This window comes from Dermacentor andersoni, chromosome 6, assembly GCF_023375885.2.
Source record: "Dermacentor andersoni chromosome 6, qqDerAnde1_hic_scaffold, whole genome shotgun sequence".
NCBI lineage: Eukaryota > Metazoa > Arthropoda > Arachnida > Ixodida > Ixodidae > Dermacentor > Dermacentor andersoni.
In genome coordinates this window covers 103,255,489-103,276,747 of record NC_092819.1, presented here as the reverse complement: position 1 = coordinate 103,276,747, position 21,259 = coordinate 103,255,489, and the positions used below count along the sequence as shown (strand labels likewise).

The 21,259-nt window shown below is 49.1% G+C and overlaps 1 protein-coding gene across 1 annotated transcript in view; it reads right to left on the bottom strand.

Moving 5' to 3' along the window:
• Positions 1-21,259, bottom strand: part of LOC126522684 (aquaporin AQPAe.a-like) — a 128,512-nt gene that overhangs the window by 32,773 nt on the left and 74,480 nt on the right. Inside the window, exons 2-3 of the mRNA XM_072288839.1 lie at positions 13,467-13,677; positions 11,735-11,815 (exon numbers count right to left, since the gene is read on the bottom strand). Coding sequence (XP_072144940.1) covers positions 11,735-11,815; positions 13,467-13,677 — 292 coding nt within the window. The remainder of the gene's footprint in view (positions 1-11,734; positions 11,816-13,466; positions 13,678-21,259) is intronic.

The window sequence follows — 21,259 nt, the reverse complement described above, 5'->3', positions numbered from 1 at the left end:
TGCAAATGCCCATCGGGCATTGCGTGTTGCTTTAGTTCCCAGTAAACGCTATTCAGTACCTCTCCAGGCATGACGTCATGCGAATGAATTAATATATTTAACAGGGATAAGCGGGCTAGTTGGTGGTCGTTAATGGAATGCATCATGTAACCGCACTGAAAAACAAGGGACAAGGAAGGAACACAGAAGACAGGCGCGGAACTTCAACTAAGATTTACTACGGGAAATCTCACATTTATACAGGTATCGTAATCACCCTTGCCAATCATCGGACAGCCATCACTCGACGTTGGCATGCGGGCGTGAGTGCCGCAAATTTGCTTGTAAATATTTGTATTCTTTATCACTCAATGATACTGAAGAACTGCTTACGCAGCTGCCAGATTGCATTTTTATACAGTAAGCTTCGTATATTTCACGGCTCAGTTGTGACGCAAACATCTTCAAGACTTTAGTGTCGCGGAACCTGGGCGTGCAATTACTACAGTGGCGACAATGGTCAGCCAGTTTTCCACCCCCCGCCAATCCTTCAACTCCTGCGCGGTGCTCCTGCAGTCTGACGTTTAGGCACCGTCCTGTCTGCCCTATGTAGCTATTGCCACAGGAGAGAGGGTTTCGCAAAAAATTTTTCTATTAAGACGTGCACTGCCGCTAAGCTAAAAAAGCTAGCGTTGGGTCTCTGTGATAGGTGTAACCTGAAAAATCTTAGTTTGGGTATCAAGGGTGCGAAGAGCGGAGCACTTAGTATTTTCTTCTCCGCGAAAACGCATAAAGAAGGCATTCCTTTCCGAGCCATCGTCTCGGAACGTGACACGTGGCAGGGGACGGTCTCTAAGTTTCTGCAGAAACACTTGCGCTTACTCAGATTTGAGGACCCGTTCATGATAAAGAATTCTGAGGAGCTTATCGCATTTCTTCATGACCATGAAGGCTCGAGGGAACCGCTGTTTTCGTTTTCCATTGATGTCACTGACCTATTTTATTCCATTCCACAAGATATTTTGCTATGCGCCATTAGAGAATCCATTGATGACTACGGCCCTGTGGCCTTTCAGAACGCATGTGGTGTAAGTGTGGACCACTTTTTAGAAATTCTGCATTTTTATTTGGCATCGACCATCGTTAATTTCGAAGGAAAGAACTACGTCCAAAAGCGTGGAGTGTGCATTGGTTCATGTATTGCCCCTTTATTAAGTGACATATTTTTATCATATTGTGACAAGCGAATTGCTGAACGCATTGACACAGCCTACTCGGCTAAGATTTTTAGATATGTTGACGATTATGCCATTTTTCTTGAAAGGGGTTGGGGAGGGAGGCGGTTCAGCTGCAGTAGAGCGTGTTCTTGCAATTTTCCGAGAATGCGCGTTTGGGTTGAATTTCACCTGTGAGTTGCCTACACATGGATGCCTGCAGTTCCTGGACATTTTCATTATTATTGCTGGAACCCATGCGTGCTGGAGGTATCAGCCTCGATCAAAAGAAGGTATTTTAAACTACCAGTCAGCTCATTCGAAGCTTGTAAAAAGGGGAATCGCAAAAAACTGCCTGCGTGCTGCTCTTGATAAGTCCTGCCAGCATGAAATGCAACATAGCGTGTTCCTACAGTTGCTAAGACTGCACAGCGCAGGATTTCAGCATGATATGGTCACCTCAGTGCTAGAAACCCTTGCCAAGGAAGCGCAGGGCCCATCAGAGCTCCGCCCAAGCGTAGAGCCACAACGTCGTAGACCTGTTGCCATCCCGTACTACCACCAAATCTCCCACCGTCTCAAAAAGGTGGCTGCAAAATGTGAAGTACCGGTGGTTTTCACGGCGCCCAAGAAACTGGCGGGCATGTGCAAGATGGTGCAGGGTAAGAACAAAAGAAATGAATGTGATATCAAGCACGTCGACAGGTTCGTCCCATGCAGAGTAGGGGTAGTGTACCAGATACCTCTCTCCTGTGGCAATAGCTACATAGGGCAGACAGGACGGTGCCTAAACGTCAGACTGCAGGAGCACCGCGCAGGAGTTGAAGGATTGGCGGGGGGTGGAAAACTGGCTGACCATTGTCGCCACTGTAGTAATTGCACGCCCAGGTTCCGCGACACTAAAGTCTTGAAGATGTTTGCGTCACAACTGAGCCGTGAAATATACGAAGCTTACTGTATAAAAATGCAATCTGGCAGCTGCGTAAGCAGTTCTTCAGTATCATTGAGTGATAAAGAATACAAATATTTACAAGCAAATTTGCGGCACTCACGCCCGCATGCCAACGTCGAGTGATGGCTGTCCGATGATTGGCAAGGGTGATTACGATACCTGTATAAATGTGAGATTTCCCGTAGTAAATCTTAGTTGAAGTTCCGCGCCTGTCTTCTGTGTTCCTTCCTTGTCCCTTGTTTTTCAGTGCGGTTACATGATGCATTCCATGAATGAATTAATGTTATCTTGTTACCTTCATCGTAGATAAAGAAAAAAAAAATAAAGCGGGAATCAGTAAGATCTATCCTTTATTTTACGTTATGATGTGCCATGGCTAAGCTATTTGCAGGGAAAAGACCCATCAGACGGACAAATGTGACTGTGTCGCAATTTTTCACTCCTTTTAGCTCATGCCAACGCATGAGCTCAGCGCCCGTGCCTTTTTCCTGGTTTCCAGCAAGGGAAAGCAAAGGCGTAAGCCGTTTTTCTCCCCTATCTGCCCGGTAAGGTAATCGTTAACCCATAGACGCGCCCCACAACAGTTGCAGGCCAGCATTATCCGAACCGATAGCAGTCCGGAGTCAACGTGAGGAGGGTCAGGGAAAAGAACGGACCCACAGTGTACAAAGGAGGCCGTCCCCCGCTTCCCGCCACCCACTCGCACGCAACGTCGGGCGGCGCATACCTACATTCGTGCCCGGGCCATCGATCTACAGAGCATCAGCCTTGAGAACCAGCCATGCGAGGCAGGGTCAGCGAATCACGCCTGCTGGTGATCTCCCAGCGGTGCTGATGCCGGCGCTGCAGCTGCTCCGCCGACGCCATATAACACGTGTCACCATCTAGACGAAGAATCTCATTGACTTCCCGGTGAACAAAGGCAAGACCTTTTGGCGCGCCAGAAACGCGACGGGTGTGGGCGTACGGGTCGTTTACAGCATGCCACGTTTCTCACAGAAAAGGTGAAAGGTGCCTCCCCCCCCGTCCCCTGCCCATCGGGCTACGTTATTTCTCCCGCGTGATTGCAATACAAACCAGATGTTTCCCGGCATTCGATTATGCTTCTGTTCCGCATGTTCCGCACGAATGAGGCGAAACAGATCGTAGTTGATAACAGCGCATATAGCAGCTGCTTATTCAGTGATCGTGTGCTTAGAGTTGTCGATAAGTTCGTTCTACACCATTTGATAGCCTCTTAGATCAGCGGATGGAACGGGTGCTCCGGAAAGTCGGCGGTGACAAGTTAGATGTGCGAATTGGGTCGAACATTTCACTGCGAAGCTTTCTTTACGAGAAAGCCGAATGAATTTCATCTGCGGCTTCGCGATACATTCAACTGATTGCCAACTTCTCGTGGGACGAGCAGAGTATCACCAACGTTCCAGTTTGCGAAGGACCTATCGACGTATGCAATAAACAGTGCTTAACAGCGCAAGATGAATTCTTGAAAGTGACAATCCCACCTCGCGGCAACGCAGACAAGACGCGCCACGAATACAGTAATCGGTAGTTCGAACTTTTTTTTGTCACGCAATATCGCCCGGTGCCAACCGCGACCACGCTAAGTACTGCTAACGATGTTTTCATTCGACATTGCTCTAACGTTATACGAACATATATTTTATTGTCTCTTACAAGAAACGACGCTAGTTCGGCCCAATCTTAACAGCACAGCGCTATGCGGTTCGGCAACTTTTGCTTCGGACTGCTGCCCGTCTAATGTTTGACGCGTAATTAAACGACACGACTATATGACCTGAAATGAGTGTCTGTGTCTCATAGGGATGAAATAATTTGGTCCATCTAAAGGCTTAAACAGAAGCGTACGCGGATACCCGTGGTATAGGACACGTACCGTCACTGAAACCAGATTGCGCCTGGAAGCGGGCAAAAAAGCGCCCGCAGTTGCTTCACAAATCTCTTTCCCAAATCAAGCGAAAAATTGAAAAACGCGTGCGGCCGGATACACGTAGTCAGTTTCTTCTTCCCTTTCTTTCAAGCGCCCGAGCTTTCTTTGTCTTCTCGCATCATCTTTTCTTCTTTTTCTTTCCTGCAGATTGGAAATCTACATGCGCCCACGCGGCAGTGACAGTGACAAGAACTTTACTAGAGTGTCCTGAGGAACTTGATTGGGGGGAACCGAAGGCTCCCCGATCAAGTTGGTGGCTCCGCCCACGACGGGACAGGGAGATGGTGACTCTCCGCGACGTCGCGGGCCCACTGGACGGCCTGTAGTTGGTTTGGGAAATCCGAGCTCTTAAGCAAGGCGTCCCACTTGGACTTGTTATGAAAGTCGGAGCCCGCGTTGTACGGGCACAGCCAGAGCATGTGGTCGAAGGAGCAGCACGCGTGACCGCATTTGGAGCACGATTGCGGAAAGTTCGGGTCTATCCAACTAAGCGCTCTCGACGTGAGGTACGATCTCGTCTGTAAAAGCCTGAAAGTAACAGCCTGAGCCCTGTTCAGTTTCGGGTTGGGGGGAGGGAATTTTCCCACGCGGCAGTTCCCGCATTCACTTCGCGATGTGCAGATTTCGCCCGTGGGCTTGGTGCCGACCGATCGACTCGTAGAGAGGTCTGGCTTGTGTTTGCGCGAAGTCGCGGTTCCGACTCCTTTCACCGGGACTCAGCGGCGCAGGCGACGACGGTGACAATGTAAGAAGATAAATTCTACCCTCAGCTGTCCCCTCTTCTCGCAAATTATGTTTTCATTAAGATTTAAAGTCCTCTAATACGAAAAATCACAATACTAAACGTGATAGATACGTCGCACAAGTTTGAGCTTGTTAACACGTGAAGTGGTTATATGTGACATGTTATACAAATACGTGCACTCGCATTCATGCGCTCGTCTGCAAAACTGTGAAATTTTGTTCGTGTTCAACTGTGCATGCTTACAGAGGTTTTGTGCGTGTTCATGTACTATCCCTCCTCTGTGGCTTCCTGCAGACTATAGCGTGTAAAATTTTGCATGTTAATGCTCTGAGTGTATCCGGTATATGAGTGTGTCCGGCAAATTTTGCGATTTGCTTTTGTTTATCATGTTACACGAGGAGTAGCCACTACCCTCTGCCACGCAAGGGCGCCAAGATCTCCTTTAAAGTAATGTCAATAAAAAAAATTCACCGACGATTATGATATGCCCTAGTGCGAAATTTGAGCGCAGCTCTATAGGTGTTAGGCTGCTGAGCACGAAATCGCGGGATCGAATCCCGGCCACGGCGGCCGCATTTCGATGAAGGCGAAATGCGAAAACACCCGTGTACTTAGATTTAGGTGCACGTTAAAGAACCCCAGGTGGTAGAAATTTCCTGAGTCCTCCACTACGGCATGCCTCATAATCAGAAAGCGGTTTTGGCACGTAAAACCCCATTATTTAATTTTTTATACGTGTTTTGAGTTCGCGATATATTGGCTGGCTCGGACACTCTGTCTCTTGCGGCACGTTGCAAAAGGAGCGAAGTGTGGCGCGACTGTCTCGCTAATCGGGATATCGCGAGAGGCAGCGCGTGGGTGAGGCGTGGGCGCTATGCACAGCAGCCGCCGCAGACAGACCTACGCTCAAGCAGCGCTTTGTTCGCGTTATCGGTGACGTCATCGGTGAACAGACGACGCGCGCTACTCTGGCGCCATCTCGTAGCCACTGTCGCCGCAAAGCCCGCCTGCGCTACGCTTTTATTCTCACGCTTTCGGCACACCCTCCTCCTCTACTTTCCTCCTCGCGCTCTCTTCGCTATCGCCGTCTTCCATCGCCCGCTGCGCTCCGTGTTCACTCTTTCATCCTTCGCTGCGCTCGTTCGCTCGGTTACGTAGGTCGCCGACGCTCGCCGCAGGAATGGGCGCTTAAGAGATGCGTTCTAAAAAGTTTGCTTGTAGCGGAAGGTTTACTGCAAAGCGTAAGGCGTGGCGACTGCTTAAAACGCGTGGTCGACTAGGAAAATGAAAAGTACCGGTGTGTGAAGCGCACCGGTAACTGATAATGAGGGTATTAGGCTTGCTGTGTTGAGAAGGTATTGCTTGGTCAGGTTTTACGAATACAGTAAGGGTGGCGTGTCAGAAGTAACACGACGGATGAGTGCAGAAGAACGAAAAGCTGAGACGTACGGATATTGAGTCGGCGACGTTTGCCTTGCCTGGCTTTTTGCGTGCCTCATTTTTCTTTTATTTACTGTCGTTCGACGTGCATTACCTAAGGCCAGCTGTTTCTTATTTTATGCGCTGATTTGCGCAACGCGTCCTCAGCAGCTTACGAAAGTGCATGCACATCCTTACCGTCCTCCCAATTTCTTTACCTTCCGTCTGTTTTTTTACTTCTTTAGTTATCTCACGTCAGTTATTATTCGAAGTAAAATTCATAGATTGCGCCGAGTTGCGCAATGTCTAGACCTCTCCACGGTACCAATTTACGCATAACGATAACTGAAGAGGTTACGTTTGCGCTTTGAATTGCTGGAACCGAAAGGAGGATCTGAGACGATGTAGCAAAGATAGTCGAAATTGCTTTCTCACAACCTCTCTCTCTGTCTCTCTCTCTCTTTGATTTGACGCTTCTGACTTTTTTCCAGAAAGAGGGACGTGCGTGTTGCTTCTTTGCAACACAAAGCGATAACGCAACCCAGCGTCTTCGGAAAGTTCCAGAGTACGTGCCACCCACTGTGCCACTTTTTTTCTGACACGTACAATGGCATGCGTGCTCGCCGCCACGGCTTAGAGGCTGTGGTGTCTTCTTGCTTGGCCTTAAGTCCTGGGTTCGATTCCCGGGTGCGACGGCCGCACTCCCATGGAGCAGGAATGAGAAAACTGTTGTCCAGCCTAGCGCGCTCTGGGTGCACGTTGAAGATCCCCCGGCTGGTCAAATTTAATCCACAGCAATCCACTACACGGAGACTCGAAGGCCGTGTGCCAATCAATCAATCAATCAATCAATCAATCAATCAATCAATCAATCAATCAATCAATCAATCAATCAATCAATCAATCAATCAATCAAAATTTGAAATGCGATGTCATGTAACAAAACGCAATAGACACGATAGTATACTGAGTATACTATCGTACTACTATACTATGTTCAGTACTATACTCAGTATACTATATATTGAGTATACTAGCTTTCAAGATATTTTAATATGGCCTGTGGAAGATAGCACAATTCTAGTTTGGCAGCTGGTCTACTCGTAGAGGCGGGCATTACTTGAGCAAAAAATTTAAATGCATAATCGAATAATTAACAAAAAATGAATATTAAAGCATTTAACTAATTAACTTACGGCCCATACTGCAATTCACAAATTGCAGCCATGGAGTTCGCAAGGTGGATCCACTTAGAACGAATTCTCAGGATGGCACTAGTTCCGAGATATTAATTCCCCAACTTTGCGGAGAAATGCATTGGCGTTCCACCCGGCGTTCCAAGTGCCCGCCGCTTCGAGTAGACCACCTCACGAACCAGAATTGCGCTGTCTGCCACAGGCAACCTCTGAGAATTTTCGAAAGTGTTCACTGAAGCACCCTGTACGAGCTATACAAACAGCGCCTCCTAGGGAAGTGCCGAGGTGTACCACACCAACAGAAACATTGCCGCCATTCGGGCGTTCACTTCAGAGGCTGCGCAAGGATGCCGAAGCGAGCGAGGCCAGAGGGACGATCGGTTTACTGCAGCCGCAGTGCGGGGCAGTGGATCCGCCGAAATGCCGTAAAGCCGAGAGAAGATCGAGTCAGCGGGCTACTTCATTTCAACGGGTGCCGCCGTGCGGACGCTCGGGCCAACGGCCACGCGCGCGCATTGCCTGACACAACGTTTCACGTCGCGGAGAAAATACACAGACGCAAACTTCCGTGCAGGGGGACCTTCCCGAGGCTCATCTCCGCTGCGTTCTTCCGTTTTGCCCTGAAAAGCTAACCGCTCCCCCCCCCCCCCTCCCCCGCTTTAACCCTTCCCTCCCCCCCCCCTCTCTCGACGTTATGCGATCGCTTTCGCGCTTTACGAAGGCGTTGTTCGCGTCCGTCTTTTCTTTGCGCGTCGCGCTGGAAATCCGCGGAGATGGTATCTCGCGGCCTTCTCGGACAGTGACGTTTATATTTCTGAGCAACATTCATTTCCCGCTTCATTTATCTACGGCGCCACTCTGTCGCTTTCCTCGCCGAGCCCTAAAGAAAAAAAAAAGAAAACAGTCGGTGAAAATGAGCTTAAGTACAAGTAAAGAAAGGGGCTATCGCGGCCACGCTGGCGATACGGCATCTGCGACGACGAAGAAGCGAAAGCGTGGAACGCAAGAAAACGGCGAAGAACGGTAGCGCGAACGCAACGAAGTGCGCGGAGAACGCGTAATGGAGTGGAGGACGACACTTTCCTGGACTCGGGAGAGCGCTAAAGAAAAAAAGAAGAAGAAAGAAAGAAAGGAAAGAGTTCCGTAGAGGCGCGCAAGGACGAGGTGGTCGATCCGAAGTAACAGAGCGTTTCACATTGGCGGCCACGCAAGGAGAATAAAATGGGAGAAGCAACGCCAATAAAAAAAAGAAAATAAAAGGCAATAAAAGAATAAAGGTAACAAAAAACTATGGGATGGACAAAGCGAAATGGAGTGAGGGAAGGAGGGATGTCATTAACTGGCGCTTTCACTAACGACTTTCGCTCACATGATGTAGTTCATATTACAGAGCCAGCTGAGAGTCGAAACGGGACCAATTTCGAGGTATACTTCAATGATTTTCCGCTGTGCTGCACGTGATGCTGTTCTAGCTGCGATGGTATGCGGAGACCGTGACCGGCTGTGAATGTGACCGGCTGTTTCGATATGTATCTATGCCATCGCGTCTTTCTACCTCCCACTCCCCCATGCCGCGGCATAGGGTGGCAAACAGCATTTTAAGTTCTGGTCAAGCTCTCTGCATTTCTCCCTCTCTTCAAAATTTTTCTCGATCTGCGCGTGTGCCCGAGGAATCGAGTGGGAAAATAAATAACCGATAGTAAAGAAAGAAAAACAGTCGTGCGCAATAACCAACTGATAACGAGGCTCCGCGATGTACCGCGGCAACGGCCGTCATCTTCCTCGAAGGTGGCCCCGTGTTGTCGATTTCGCCCCATTCTCCCTTTCTTCGTTTCTTTCAGTGCCGAACGCTCTGACCCGCGGACATTCTGACCCTCGGGAATCGCCGCGAAAAGCGTGATATTATTGCGGCCCGTCCGCTACACAATGCCTCATGCACACAGCGCGCGAGCCCGGGTCATCATCGCAGCGATCCCAAGAGTGTCCGGACTCGAGCTCTCTCCAAAGCGGTCGCGGCTCGTTTCTACGCAGCTTCCCACAATTCCCGGGCGAGCGAGTGGGCGAGCGTTCTTCCCCTATTGTCTCTGAAAACAAAGCATCCCACGCGGTGATTGGGGGGGCTCCCCGCATCGAACTGGTCCACAGTACTATATCCTCACTCCTTCGCCGGCAGATCGCGCTTCGAGCGGAGGCCAGGCCGTCGTAAGGATGAACGACTGCTCCCCCTTGCAACTCGTGGGTCTGTCTGCATGTACCAGGCGATTGCGTACAAGCATGCATGCACGGGCTTGGGCCGCCATTCAAAGCCAAACGATGCTGGCAACCGTTCGAAATGGAACGGTTGAGCAACGTCTGTCTATGCGTATCGGTGGGTGGGTCGGTGTAATTTAATTAACGGCGTTGCGACACCCCCGAAAAGCTGGAAACCTTGGTCGTAGCGGCCGGAATCTGCCGATGGTGGTGCCAAATCAGTGAAGCGCGAAGCATTCGGAAAAGGTTTCTTCGTGGGGAATAAGCATTGCGGGTCGCGACGGCTTCGAATCCCAGCTGTTCACCTGCTTTAATGCGAAGCTGCCGGCGGATAGAGCGAGCATTGTTGTTGCTGGCGCACAGCCGGCCCTAACCTTGCTGGGAAGCCTACATGCAAGTTCTGTTTTGGGGTGGTGGCAGCCTTTGTAAGGATACGTGCCACCGCCAGCTAAATTAGCGGGTTAAACTTTCCGACAAAGTGTAAGATGTGGGAATCAAAATGGCGAAAGACCAGGCGACAGACCATGTTTCCCCACAACCTCTGATGACGAGAAACTAGTTAACTTTTTTTCAATAAACTTTGGCTTCAGCAGCCAGAGACATACAGCGTGCATGAACGCAGTACACGGCACGTCTATGTTTTAATTAAATAGGATAGTAAGTACAGTCTTTATTACAGCACACTTAAAAATTTTAAAACACCCTTTATATATTACGTACAAGTGGAAGGCAACGACAGTGCTTAATGCAGTTCACACTCTTGGTGTGAGATAATACCACCACGAGCACGCGACCATGCCTTATAACTTGTTGCTTCATAAGTATCGCACGACATGCAATAGAGAAAAAATAAGTTTGATGCGTTAAAATAAAAGGAAAAGGCAACTAGTATATATCAAAGATATATGCAGGTTTTATGTGCACGTTAGTATAAAACTAAGTTAAGGAAATTCAATAGCTCGCGTACCAACATAGGTACACCAGAGAGTGACAAAAAAATAAAACAGGGATGCGCCGAACTTCTAGCGAGAACGGGAATCAAAATAACTTCTCACCAAATGTGGTGGAAATAGCGGTCAAAATTTTGGTGTTGTCACCACCCGAAACCAGAGCTTGCATGCAGGCTCCCTAAGCATTGCAAAGTTATAGCACCCTCTCGTTCTCCTTAACACTGGGCGAGAATGCCACTGCATTCGCAATATCATTCAAGTACCTTAACTCGCCATGCCTCTATGCATCGGCGAACTCCAACGCGAAAATACGCACATGCTACTGAAGCTGTGAGCTGTCAACGGGCGCGGTTCATATAGTTTCGTAGATTCTGCAGCAGATATTGCCACTCGTGGTATGCAGACCAGTAAAAGAAGTGTTCTATGTCTCCCACGACTACACAGATGGAGTCTGTCGGCGATGAATTCCGACGAAGCTGGCAAGGCCACGCTGCCACGTATGCAGAGAAAAACCGACTGTGGTTACGTTGTAGTCAGAAGTGGCTCTTGTAGGAACGCGGTAAACCTAGTGTGCCACATTTAATTGGTCCTGCGCACTACTGTTCCGAATCGCAACGACGGTGAAAGTGACCGCGTTCTGACTAAATAAGGAAAATTAATGGTGTTATAGAAAGTCGCCAGGTACATGAGTAGGTTACGACTTCACTATAAGCTAAGATCACGACTGTTCTTCCCCGCGGAGGTAACTAGGAAGTAACAAAGTCTGTATAAAGATCACTGCCGCGGCAAGCCACAGGAAAAGTTTCTAAGAAAGATATTATATATATATATATTGTACGTTCCTGCCACGCGAATGGTAGTCAACAAATACTCTCATTAGCAAAAGCAAGGCTTCGACGTGTACACTATTGACGCAGTCTTTGTTGCTGCATAGAATATCAACTGTTTCTGGCGTGAGGGAGTGTGAAATAAACGGCACGCAAAAAAGAAAAGAAAAGAAGAAGAGATGAAAAGAAATAGAAAGAAAAGACAACGCGAGGAAGGCAAACGCAGCGAGAATTTCGCAGAAGGCACTTACCCAGTGGTCTACCCACTTGTTCATCACAAAAGCCGGTCCCAAGGACCTCGCTGGGTTCATTGATGCTCCCGTCGCGGGCAGCTGCAGACAAATTAGAGGACAAACATTAGGCCCAAAGGGAAGAACAGCTTTTCTCCACAAATTCAGGGGCCACGCGCGTCTTATCCTAGCATGTAAGAAGAAAGCGCAATGAGATTGCGCTCGTTATAACAGAGAGAGAGAGAGAGAGGAAGTTCAAGGATAAGAAAGGCAGCTGCGTCAACCAGACGAGCGAACGGTTCACTACCCCACTCCGAGGGCAATGGAGATGAAGAGTAGAAAGAGGAACAGATGCAGAGATCACGCACCACGATGCAAAGAAGGGCAGCAAACAGTCCCTCAGGCTGGCTAGCTTCAAAAACTGCACAAGTGCGCGAGTCGCTGTTTGTGCCAGCGACGGATGTGGCCGCAGTCTTGGTATTTCAGGCGCAGGAAAAGGTCTGCAGTCTAGTCGGTTTAAAGTTTAAGGGCTTCCGGGTAATTGTGGCATCTTCGGGAACGACTTCGCTGGCAAGGTTGGCCAGCGTGCTATATAGTCGAAGAAAATTATAAATCTGAGGAGGATAAAGACAGGACATAGTTCATAATCTCACGATTTATATCCGTTAGGTTAACACCTGCCTGTCTTCGAAAATCAAGGCTTCGTACGAGCTGTAGGCGTGTGCGTCGCTTCGTTACCGACGCCCCTCTCGACGAACCGTCAGTCTTGCCCTATTCTTTATCTCATGCAGTACGTACACATACGCACACATACTCCAAGTAGCAAAACTGGCAGTTTATTGCACCAAAGCAACACAGGGACTGTGAGAGACTCCCAAGTGGAGGAATCCGGATTATAGTCTTGACCACTTGAGGTTGTTCAACGTGCTCCGGCATTTTGCGTTCTGCTTTAATCGGAGTGCGGCACCGCGGGCGGGTATTGAACCCACGACGTTGCGCTGCTGGTGTGTTAAAGGCGTCGCCAAACTGACAACCTTCCGGCGCCAAGAAAAGTGACGCGAACAGCGATGTTTTCAAATCCTTTTAGCCTGCTGAGCCTTGTACACTGAAAAGCGGAACTTCTCAACTCGTCGTTCACCTGTGAGCTATATACAGTGCGCACTTGTTTCCTGTGCTTAATTTGTGGACACTGGACTGCCTGGAATTCTCGCCCCCTTAAGAGTACTTTCTTTGAACCATGTCGAACACTCTTGCTTTAAACGGTATAAGATCGAATCGTTAATGAGGACAAAACAAGTTCTTCCTTGCTCGCGAGTTTTTCTGGCAGGTAAACGTGATGATAGCTGCGACAGACGATGCAAAAACTGCATGAAATAAGGTTTCCTAGATATCGTCGTCAAACTCTCGTGTTAGATATTTCGGTGCACCCACCAGGCGAACAGGCTTAATACACAGTTTTAAACTATGGCATCTATCATCGCAGGCGCAGTTCGAACTATAGCTGTCACGTACTATGTATATATATATATATATATATATATATATATATATATATATATATATATATATATATATATATATATATATATAATCACAGCCTTCAGTACAAAGTTCTTCTAGCCTTGTGCTTCTGGTGGGTGACTACTGCACCGAATTCCATTTCTTGTTGCTACTTTTCTGTCGCTCGCGCCCTGCCCTGATGAAGACTCCTGCACGTTCGTTCTGATTAAAAAGAGGGCCAGCTCGCTCTCACCCCAGCGAGAGTGCAGGCCAAGTAGGCGAACCCGATGACAATGGCGTCCGAGCCGGCGCCCAGGTGGCTTCGGTGCGGGTCGCGGGTTGCGAAAACTGTGGAGGCCAGCAGGAAGCTGAGCACGAACTCGACGCCGAACGCTTGCCAGGCGCCTAGGGCCTCGTGGGGGCGAGTGCTGCCCAGAGAGCTCTGGTGGCCTGGCACCGACACGCTGCGAGAGGAGGAAGAAAAGAAAGCGAGAGAACGCTGTAAGAAACATCGTTCACGGAGGAGATTACCACTTTGCCGAAAAACTGCGGCACTCAATTCGAATACGGCACAACGCTGTTCACGGCGCGTGATGCAACGTCAGCGCATAACGATAGCGTCGCTTCTAACGATACGTTGTACTCTCCCCTTTCTTCGCTGGTGAAAAACCCAAAGTGGGTCCTGCATACGCGTTGCTGTTGCTCTATATAGATGAGAACTTATTAGTCATCAGTGGCAGGATTGGGTCGCGAGACCTCCCGTGTTGATGGCAGTTATTTAGTTCCGCCGCCGAGGCAAGAATGAAAGAAGAGACCTCGGTAAGTGAACAGGACTTTCTATCAGCGCTTCCCTTCGGAAAACTAACAAAAAAAAAAAGAGAAGGCCCTCTAAAAGTGTGACAAAAAAGCCAACGAGAGGGCCCTTCGCGCTCGGATCAGCAGAGAGTGGTCGCGCACCCTATACACAGCGCGCCTCTCGGACCCCCACTTTCGTTCGCAGCCATGCTTTCACCCGCGCCCCTTTTGTTGCGGGGCACGTTCGATTGCTTTCAGCGGCCCGACGATGGCTTCGTTTATCCTCGGGTGCGCCGATACAAAGACAACACGCAGGCCGCGAGCGGCCCGGACGGGTCGCTAATGAACGCAGACGCGCGCGCGTTCCTAGGCCCAGCGTCCGGAAGGAGGCGGCGAGCTGTTCTCTCTGCGAAGGCCGACGCGATAGGAGGATGGGTCGGGTACGAAGAAAAGGCGGCTCCCGAACCATGGACACACACACACACACAAACTCGGGCTCACTCCATTACGTTGCGCCCAGAAGTCGACCCGAAAAAGTTCCACCTCTTGCGCGTCGACCTCAGGCGCGCTGCCGAAACACAAAGCTACGATGACGGCGACGTCGTGTGGCGAACTGTATACAATGCTTTGAGGTTCGCGCTGTGCATGCTGGAGACTAAAAAGAGCGGGAAGCTGCCACTTCTCGAAGCTGCGTAAACGGGGTGATTAGGAACGCGATAAGAGGGCTGCGGTAAGTGCGGGAAGCGGGGCCTTGTTCATAATTAACAACACAGCTCTATGAAAGGGGCGGATAAAGAAGCAATAATGAAGGGAACAAAGAGCTGTTGCTGTTCCGACCGGAACACGTTCCCGTCGGAACGAGAACAGAGACTGCGTTAGCGGTTTTGTGTGACTATTACATGCCCTTTTAAATTTATTGTATTGGCTTTGAGACCGTTATGCCTTTGAAGGCACCGGCTATTTCTGGCTTCTTTTTTGTAATTGTTTGCTGGTAGTTTTACTATACGATGGAATGAATTGCTTAAATGTTCAAAAACGACAGACAGCGGAGCGATCAACTGCATTAAGATCATCTCAGACAATGATTTCAGAGAGTGATGGTGACGCTCTAGCGGTAAGCCAATGCGAACCTTGTTGGCGACGCAACTTCCACTGAAATTTGATGCAGCACCGATTCCTTGGCCGGCCCCAGACGCCGGCCAATTAGGAGACGGGTCTTACGTCACAACGACATCGTTGTGACGTAAGAGCATCACTATCTCGGACTTTATCCTGTTCGTTTTGTCCCCTTTACTAACTACCTGGATAACTCGCCTGCTCTTAGTTTTCTCTCTCTCGGTCTCTCTCTATCTATCTCTCTCTCCTCTACGTGTGTATTTCGCCCGTCGACTAAATCTTCCGACTGCTAATCCGGTGCGCAGCTCTCTTTCGTGCCTGGTGTCGCGTGTGCCGCTACACGCATCCGTTCTCACTGCGCTCATTTGCCAACTAGGCCAGCTCTCGATCCCACACGATTTCTCTCTTTCGCTGACAGCCGCAGGCCTAAGAGGCGTGCGGCTCGCGCGGCCCATGGAGGTGGGGGGAGGGGGGATGCTGCAAGCAGGCAACCTAAAGCAAGGAAAAGGTGGTGGTAGCCACCGTCGTCGCCCAGCATGCATAATATACGAGGCTCGCGCTCGCTGAAGCCACTCGCTAATCCGCGGCACCGCGCGACTTGTCTTTCTTTCTCTTGGTTCCTGCGACATTCCACGCGGGCCGCGACGCGTCTCGCTCGGGGCTACAGAAAGCGCGGGCGCGCTCATTTGCGATCACCGGGATTACTCGTGCGTTGCAGCCACCGGTGTTAGTCGCAGTGCTTTGAGAACATACGCGCGGGCGCGTGTGTACGTGTGTGTGTGTGCGCGCATACGTGTGTGTGTGGGTGTGTGCGTACATGTGTGTGGGGGTGTGTGCGCACGTGTGTGTGGGGGTGTGTGCGCACGTGTGTGTGTGCGTGTGTATATGTATGCATGTGCATGTGTGTGAGATAGAGAGAGAAAGAAAACGAAAGATAGTGAGTGAGAAAGCACACGCCAAAAATGGCTCTGGGGATCGCTGGAGGGAGAGAGTTCGCGAGTCTTCCGATTACTGGAAAAACTGAAGGCTTGACGAGACTCCACTTGGTGTGGGGAAGGTACAAATAAAGACAGTAATAATAATTATGTACCTACACACCTTCGAAAGCAGCAATCATGCGCTGTGGGCTACTGGGGAAGCCGGGATGCAGGACTGCCGAAAAATTTAGACCAGCTGAAGTAACGCGCACTTAAACATAAACACTCGTTTTAACTATTATTATTATTATTATTATTATTATTATTATTATTATTATTATTATTATTATTATTATTCAGAAATGCCGCCGTGCCCGAGATTCGATCAAGCGACATCGTTCTCCACCGAGTAGAAATACCATGTAGCCGTTTAACCGCCGTTTCGAGTTGCTCACGCGGTACTTAACGTGACTTCAAAGTGCATTAATTTGAATGTCTTGTAGCTATAGTTCTGAAGTTTATCTTTTATAATCGATTACTCTTCGTGACTATTGCCTTTTCACCAGCGACATGCCTCCCTGTAGCGCTAGCCCTTTCAGACTCCGAGGTGACTGCTTATAACTCGTATATACAGGTGCTTGGCTAGGCAGACTCAGTGGCGAGCAAGTGGCGACGGCTCAACTTCGAGGGGTTTGGTTCGAATTGGTTGTCACACGTGTGGAACAATCTCGAAACTTTGGCATTCTGGTTGAGATTAGAATGAATTATTTCAATTGGCAAAGGATTCGCGACGCCTATAACAGACAACCGATGGTCTAGCATAGCAGCACAATTGATGCTGAGCAAAAGACAGATGGGAAATCCAAAGAGGTTAATTGACCTTAGTACCAGCTTAATACCTACACAAGAAATGAGAGACGGGGAAACAAAATAGGTAAGACTGGATTTTAGATTGATGACGTACATTAGACAAAGAAAGCGCAGTGTGTCTACAGTAAACACTCAAGCTGTGGCCTTCAGGTACTGCAGAAACACTCGTTCGGATGTCCGAGTCGATAAGAGGCGAAGCCAGGCTCCCAGGTTCTTAGCTGCGGTGGAAACGCACTGTCATTGTGGAACTCGCATTTGCTGGACTAGAACTGACAGGTGGCTGGAATTGTGATGCTGGACATACGATAATCGAAGGTAGATGCCTAATGCCAAGCAGCTCTTACGAACGACGTTTTGTCAATTTAAACCCCTGGACTCCTTTTCGAATAGCAGAGCAAAGGACTGGCTAGCGCACGACTTTTCACTGTGTTTTATAAAAAAGGTTCCCACGATCTCCTTCTTCACCAGCATACTTACTGCGAGACAACTTATTCGGTGAGTGGATTCTGTGGTTGAACCGGATTAAGCGATTGACGAATGGCACTCTCTGGAGCCACAATGCACCACTCAAGTTGGTATTGGCGCTGGCGATGAAGTTAAAAGCCCGGGGGAAAAGAAAAGGCCTTTTATAAATACCGCGCGGTACTAGAGCTGAACCTGTAGTGTCGAGCGTTGCTCTTGATTTGCAGTGCGCGGGGAAGTGACAGGAAAGCAGCGCGCGGGCGTTTGGTGTTGGAGATAAAGCGAAGACGTGTGCGCAATCAGCGCACGGCTGGGCGCTCACCTTGACCTCCCTTCAAGGCCGCTCGAGGGTTCGCATTCCGATGTGGATAACGATAGATATCGAAAGGCCACTGTTTCGCTCTAGCTTTCCTCGCTCCGTATTGCGCAATCGCTCCGATAGATAAGCGATAAACCGGAAGTGACGCAGAGCAGCATGCACTATCCTACGCATTTGTATACTCTAATTGATCAGATGTGGTGCGAGGACAAGCTCATCTTCGATGTCGCCGTCGCGCGCCTGCGGACACAACTTTATTCGCTCAACTGCTTTCACGTTATCTCACTGCAGGTGTCGACCACCTTGCCGACCAGTGCAGGTGGTCAACAAAGTGTAAAGTGGAGTGATCTGTCCTTTGCGTTGCTACATAACCGATAACAGGAAGACGGCGCGGAAACCAGACGAGATAACGAGCTTTGAAAGAGAACGGTATCCTAGTCGCCACTGCACTTATGTATAGCAAATTAAAGAGCACACGTTGATACGATGGCGGCTGTTCATCTGTCCACTTGCTTGGATATTTATGTGCATAGCACGCTTCATGCGGAGGTTCGGCTTCACACCGGCGTCAAGCTGCCTTCCCTTCCACTTTCCGTTAGTTACCTTTTTCATTTATTGAGAACACGAAGCTTATCGCAAGCCTAACCCCCTTTATAATTCTGTCTACCCTCTCAATTAAAGAAAAGCAATTAGTTTAGTCTACGATTTCCTTAGTCTCGTTTTCTCTTGCCTTCATATGGTTCACAAGGACTGACTGTCGGGCTAGTGGGTCCATCATGATGACTGGGAAACTTGATGCAAAATTTTTTGGATGCAGACACCAGGAACAGGCGAGAACGAACGCTACTACTAACCGTTTATTTCTCCAAACACACCACCGATCTATAAGCTCGTTCAAGCGCACGCGTCACGCCGCTTCTTCACATAAAAGCGGGAGGCATAACAGCAAGGACTACCCTGCACTTGTGGCCGAACATTTTTACGCTAAGTTTTCCAGCTGGTGCGCTTACTTACAAAAATTAAACCTGCAGGGACGCTCCAGTCTTTCGCGACCCCTGACGGTCGTCTTTCTCGCGCGCTGATAAATTTCTGGCGTTCGGCTTCCCGGCATGACACACACGCAACGATGCGAGTCAACGTCGTGGCTACGACGAAAGGTGGCGCGAGTGTTCCGATGCCAGCGTCACCTGATGGCGCATGTAACTCGGCTACGACAGGAACTTGAGTCTTTCACTTTCGTTTGGGGAAAGCCGGCGCATGCCGACCGACCTACTCCCCCCATGCAGGGTAGCCAATCGGGACTACCTCTGGTTAACCTCCCTGCCTTTTTATGCATCCTCTTTCTCCCTCCCCCTCTCTCTTTCTCTCTCTCCTTGCGTGCTTGTCAGTGCTCATCGTGGGACTGTCCCGCAGAAGGCTCCTCACTCGATCTCGGAGTGCGACATAGGTATGAGCGAACACGATCGCGCAGACGGGCTTCCGGTAGCGCTACTGCGCCGACGAATGACTTCGCTCGGTATCCTTGCACGGTGTTCCTCGATTCCTCAGCGCTCCATCATGGAGCTAACCATCTAGCTGACATTATTGTACAAAAGAAGCACTAAATGCCCTTTTTAAATGTTCGCTCTACTATGTAACGTGTCCTTTGTTACCAAGCGAGAGAGAGAGATAGAGATAGAGAGAGAAATGGGAAAGACAGGGAGGTCAAGCAGACGTGCGTCCGGTTTGATAGCTTACAGAGGGGTAAGGGCGTTAATTAATAAAAAGAGGGATAGGAAGGAGACAGAAAACAGAGGCTACCGCTTCAACCGGTGATTCGCATCGACACCACAGTTGGTCACTGAGGTCTGTAGAAAACGCTTTCGGCTCTCGAGGTATTGGTTCTTGGCGTGGAGCTTTTGTAGAAAGTCATGAAGTTTCCACTGGCCTTCTGATAAAATCTGGCATTTTCATTAAAGGTGTTTAGAGCACTGGCGAACTCGGCAACGACCTCAGTATCCGTAAAGCCGCGTGGAGTCGCAGTATATAGCAGCGCATACGGGGGCTTGCTAGGTCCACTGCATACGAAGGAAGCACGAAACATCCTCGGTGGTCAACAGGGCACATATTTTTAGGGGGGGGGGCGGAGGGGGGTTCGCGTGCTAGCAGTAGCGTTGCTTGCTTGGGGGATGAGTCGCTTTACGAACGACCGCGCGAATCGAAGGACCGCGGCCAACCCGTGGGTCGGCTTCACCTCACGTCGCGCACTTTCGCCGGCGCACAACGTGAGCTGCTTCCCCCATAAGGCTGCCTGCGTGCAGGGAAAGCGCGATGCCAGGCTCCATGCGGCGACGGATGCATTTTGCGCAAGGGACGGCGTGATGTTACTTCTCTCCAAATAGTTATTTCTTTCTTTCTCTCTTATGGAACATCAAAAAATGAACGAGGCAACAACGATTTTGTAGAGAGCAGTACAGAGAGGCCAGGCCGTCGTTCCCTCAATTACCCGTGAGGCTAATTGAAGGAAAGACAGTATTAGTGTGGCATTAGTGTACTTATGTGACTGGACTTTATGTTTTTATGATTTGGAGTTGACTTTGTTTTAGTGTGGAATTAGTGTGCTGATGTGACTGGACTTAGTGTTGCTATGATTTGGAGTTGACTTTTAGTTTTGATGCGTTTAATTATTTGTTTCAATCTTTACGTGAAGTGGTATAGCCGGCGCCAACTAAAGGCGACATCATCTCCTGAGTACCATATAATTAAAAGAAATTGCCTCACGGCGTTAAGTCAGTTCGGCGGCTTGCGGGATTTCAACGTAAAGTTAGGTGTTTGGTTTTGGATTAGCGTTTTACTGTGAGGATTCAAAGTTTTGTTTAATCTTCGTCTTCATTTCTTGCTTATGCATATAGGTTCGCATGAGCGCGCGTCCGTGCTTGCGGCCTTTCTGGGAGGTGTTTGCGTGGAAGCGAAACCGAAGCCATGCACCAAATAAATACGGCCGCACTTAAAGTAACCACAGAACGAACGCAAGAGTGTAGGGTATACGGCAGCAAAGGGGATTTCGGGTAGCAACAAATAACGGTCGCTTCCCATCCCCCACTTAAATTACTTTCGCCCACGTTTAATCTCCATCTACGCAGCCTATTTTCCTTTATTTTTCTTTATTATTGTTCTAGTCTGAGAGATATGGGAAGTGTTAGACGTCAGCTCAGAAATCTAGGGAGTACACCGTAGCCAAAAATAAAAAAGAAAAAGGAAACCTACGCGCTTTTTGCGAAAGGCTCAACTTTTAATTCGGCTCTTGCCTAAACCCATTGATACAGATAGAAATCGGGGAATTTCAGTCCCCTATTTCTCTCCTAGAGTATAGGCGTAATCCCCAAGAGGGTCGCCATTGTGTAATCCTTTTCCGATGGGAGATTAGCGAAGGTGTCAAGAGGTTTTTCGAGGCAAGAACAACAGAGCCAGGGAAAAGATCGCGTCGTCCTGGCAAAAGCAACGTCTCAGCAGCAGACGCGCAGACACAGTGCACGGCTTCAAAAAATAAAAAAAAATAAATAAAAAATAAAAAATAAGGAGAAAGAA